General features: G+C 35.3%; 1 protein-coding gene across 1 annotated transcript in view; it reads left to right on the top strand.

The window, feature by feature from the left end:
* Positions 1-2,387, top strand: part of LOC107100859 — a 16,032-nt gene extending 13,645 nt beyond the window's left edge. Inside the window, exon 2 of the mRNA XM_015399520.1 lies at positions 926-2,387. Within this exon, the coding sequence (XP_015255006.1) occupies positions 926-1,899 (974 nt within the window). The 3' untranslated portion in view covers positions 1,900-2,387. The remainder of the gene's footprint in view (positions 1-925) is intronic.
* The last annotated feature ends 1,729 nt before the right edge of the window (positions 2,388-4,116 follow it).

The raw sequence follows: 4,116 nt of genomic DNA, 5'->3' as shown, positions 1-4,116 counted from the left end.
TAACAGCGTTAGTAACGCCATTACTTTCAACGCTGTCACTCCCATCACTGTCCTACAAGCAAAGAAAGTAGAGAGCAGAAATGTGCAAATACCCTACAAAGACACAACCTGCAAGAACATGCTATAAAAGGAAATGTAGCAAGTTGCAACAATAACTGCAAGTTATTAAAATCTAGCTAGCACCAGAAAATAGAAGCGCTGCAGATCATTACGGGAAGACGATCTTCAACACATATGATTCCAGACCATAGATTACAAATCTCAATAGATGAGATTCATGGTAAACCCCTATTTATCTGCATTACTTCTGTTCTGGCACTAGTTTGCACAATTTCTCTACTTTAATTAGTTTTACTGCTTGCAGCATTTTCTCTTTGCATATGTTTTGTAGAAGATTTACTCTAGTCATATTTAGCTCCTGATCGGACTCTAATTTGCACCTTTTCTTCACAGTAGTAAAAAGTTATTTTCCTACCCCCGTGTAAAGGATGGGGTTTCAAGATGGACTTTTAGCTGTCCTTTTGCAATCCATCTTCAGATATAGTGGTGATGTTTTCTTGCTAATGTGCAGCCGGGTCTAAACAAAGTAGCCAGGTGAATAGGAGCACACAGGATGTCACATTGACACACATGCCCAGAGAGTAGTACCTTGATTGTTTTTTTTTTAAATTGAATAATAAGGCCTATAGACTGCAGTAGATATAGAAGAACAAATTTTACATGCTGGGCAATTCTAAGCGTATGCATGGAAATTGTAAAAGTGTAAAATAATATTTAATCCTTTTAACACAAGAAAACTGTTTTGAAATAGAAGGGTTGGATAAGGCTCTGATTTAGCCATAGTTGTTCCTAATTAACAGTGTTTTTGTCTTCCAGTTCATAGGCAGAATTATTGTAATGATTTACTGTTGTTATTTCCATTTAGGTCCAGCCACATTAAGAATTGTCCTACTGGGGGAAAGTCAAAATAGGAAGAGCAGCCTGGCCAACACCATTTTCGGAGAAGCCATATTTAAACTAAAAGAGTTTAATGATGCAAAATCCTTTACCACTGAAGCAAAAACCAAATTTGTCAATGGAAGAAACTTTACTTTGATTGATACTCCTGGTTTGTTTGACTCAGGCAGGCCTCAGAAGACCGTGAAGTCTGAGTTAATGAGATGTATGATAGAGAGCGCCCCTGGGCCTCATATTTTTCTGATTATTCTTAAAGTGGAAAAATACACAGAGCAAGAGAAGGATGTCATCGCTAAAATACGTCGGTATTTCTCTGATGATGCCCTGAAATACGCTGCTGTGATCTTCACTCATGGTGACCAGCTCCCTGAAGGGATGAACATACAGCAGTACGCTGCTCAAAGCGATGGCTTGTGGGAACTGGTGCAGAAGTGTGGAGGTCGCTGCCATGTTTTTGATAACAAATACTGGAGGAACACCGAGGAGGAAGAATATAGAAGCAACAAGTTCCAGCTGGCAGAGCTGTTCAAAACTATTGACAAGATATTAATCAAAAACAAAGGAGGACACTTCAGTAATACAATACTGAATGAGATAGAGACAGATATACAAAAGGAAATAAAACTTTTAAAGCTCTCATCAGAAAACATGTCAGAGGATGAAATCAAACGGCAGGTGAAAAGTATTGTTCTAAAAAAACAATCAGCAGAGCTTCCTCTTTGGATAAAGGCTACACTGGGAGTTGGAGTCTCTATTTTAATCTTCCGCTGGTTAAAAAACACATTAGAGGCACCCCCTCTTACCATCGAGTTATTAAAGGAAGCAGGTCAAAAAACTGTACAGCAAACAACTGAGGATGCAATACCAAACATATTTGAGTTCATTTCTAACTATCTTGCTTTGTATGAAAAAACATACAATCCTTTGTGTCCGTTTGAATGATTATAGAATGAAGTCACTCATCTTTAAGAACCTTTCTATCATTCCTTCTGATTTTCCTAACAAGAAAGGATAAATTCAGTTGCAAACTGTTTAAAATCTGTTTAAATTCATCCACTGATCTGTTTTAGAGTGAAGGAGGAAGAATAGGAAAACATAAAGCTCCCTGCAGAAAGAATCCAAGCTGGAATCTGATGAACATATCACAGTGCAGCTATTTAAGAATAGGATAAAAAAGTAATAAAAATATCTTAAATAATGATAAATGTTACAAACAGTCTCAGTTTATCACTTAGTTTAACACTTTAACTACAAAAATACACAATGAAAATCTTTCCCTTCCTTCGCCTTCCAGTTTAGCATGCACATTTATTCAATTACTTAAATCCTCTAATATAGGTACATCTCGGTCCAGGCCATTTTTGGAAGGAGGCCAGAATTAGAGGCAGGCTTCTATTTCTATTTGATCAAAACAGACTACCAGTGGAATGAATAAAAACGAGATTTTGTCTCTCTTTGAACCTATAAAATACTAGGTTAATTTGTTGAAAAAGTAAAGTTACCATTACGGTATACAGAACATTATTCAGACATCTTCTAGCAGCTGCAAGTTTTTTGCACGGCAATAAGAAAAAAAAAAAAGACACAGAATGGAATCTTGGCCAAACTGACTTGCAAAACAAAGTATAAAATTAATGGAAACTATTCTGCCATCACAGTGAAGGAGGGACATGACGGCAAAGAAGAGCGGAGATCGAGGTGGAAAAAGGGTCCCAGCGTTCTCACGCACCTCTCTCTTTTAGATGGTCCAACTTCACGAGTTGTTTTCCGCAATTTCGGTCATACACACAAAACAAGCGCGCCTCCTGTCTGCTGCACTGTCTGCGCTAAGGATGGGACTTCCCATGCTAATGGCTTCGATTCATTAGCAAACATCTCCAGTGGTACTTGTATGTTACTATAACAAGTTGTTGAGGACTGCCCAGGAACATCGTTGGTTCTTATTATAGCCCCGGCCTGTATAAGAGTCCGGCCATTATTTTCCTCCGCCGACAGCCAGACAGGCCTTTATTAGAGACCCGGCTGCTAATGGAATAAAGGCCAATATTAGAGGATTTACGGTAATACAGTGTTGCTACACAGCAGCAGACATTTCAGTAGAATTTCCTATGAGATGAGGGAATATAGAGCTCAGCTTTTAAGTTTTTTAAACTTAAACACTAAATTAACAATTTAATAAAATAAAAAAAAAAATCCAAAGTAATGTAAAAACAACATCACAAATATTATTGCATCTTATTCAACCATTTCTAAATGATAATCTTAACCATATTTAGGTGTTTTTATTGTTCTTAATCTTTCCAGACATTGACTTTACCAAATTTTTTATTATTATTTGAAAAATATTCAGAGTAAATCTCCTGTAAGGTTCATCTATTGTTCAAACATTTTATATACTTTTTTGTTTTGTGCTGAAGAATTAGTTTCTTTTTATTCAAATGCACCAAATGTGACTAACGTTCACAATAAAGAAAAGCTACATACCTCACTAGGATTTCAATGTACTGTCACACACTTGTTTGTTCTAGAGATTTTCAAGAGATTTTTTGTTTTACATGGATGTAATTATTTGTTGTTTTTACATACATTTGATTATTATTACCATTTGTAAGTACTTAATATACTATTAAAAATATGTCATTCTTCTTGTATATATGTTTGAATCTGTTTTTAACACAGAATAAAAATAAACTAATTATACTCTGTGTTTTTTATGCTTCTAAATCAGTGTACTTATTTAATACCAGTTTAATTAAAGTCAGAAACAGACATCATGTAAAAAGTACCAAAAATGTTTGAATATAATCTGCTGTTCTCTGTTAACAAGACACGTTGATCGATGAGCAAATAGCCTACGAATGCACAGCTTAATTACAGGAAAAAAACTAAAGTTAGAAGTTGGCTGTCCTTAAAAGAATCATGACAAGATATCTGTAATTTGAATTATGGCAGCCTTTATTTTCCTTTGTGATAAATAAAATATCTATAAAATATCTAGGTATGAAAATAAATATATATGAATTGAATGAAATGTTACTTGTACTCTAACAGCAGCATAAGTATCTTGTATGTCAGTGTTCTTGTTGTGTTTAAATGTAGTTTGCTGACTCATGATCTTACGCCTTTAGGGACTTAGAAGAAGTAGAAAAAAATAAACAC

The sequence above is a fragment of the Cyprinodon variegatus genome, unplaced genomic scaffold, assembly GCF_000732505.1.
Source record: "Cyprinodon variegatus isolate N-32 unplaced genomic scaffold, C_variegatus-1.0 Scaffold1021, whole genome shotgun sequence".
Lineage (NCBI taxonomy): Eukaryota > Metazoa > Chordata > Actinopteri > Cyprinodontiformes > Cyprinodontidae > Cyprinodon > Cyprinodon variegatus.
This window is presented reverse-complemented; position numbering and strand designations above follow the sequence as displayed.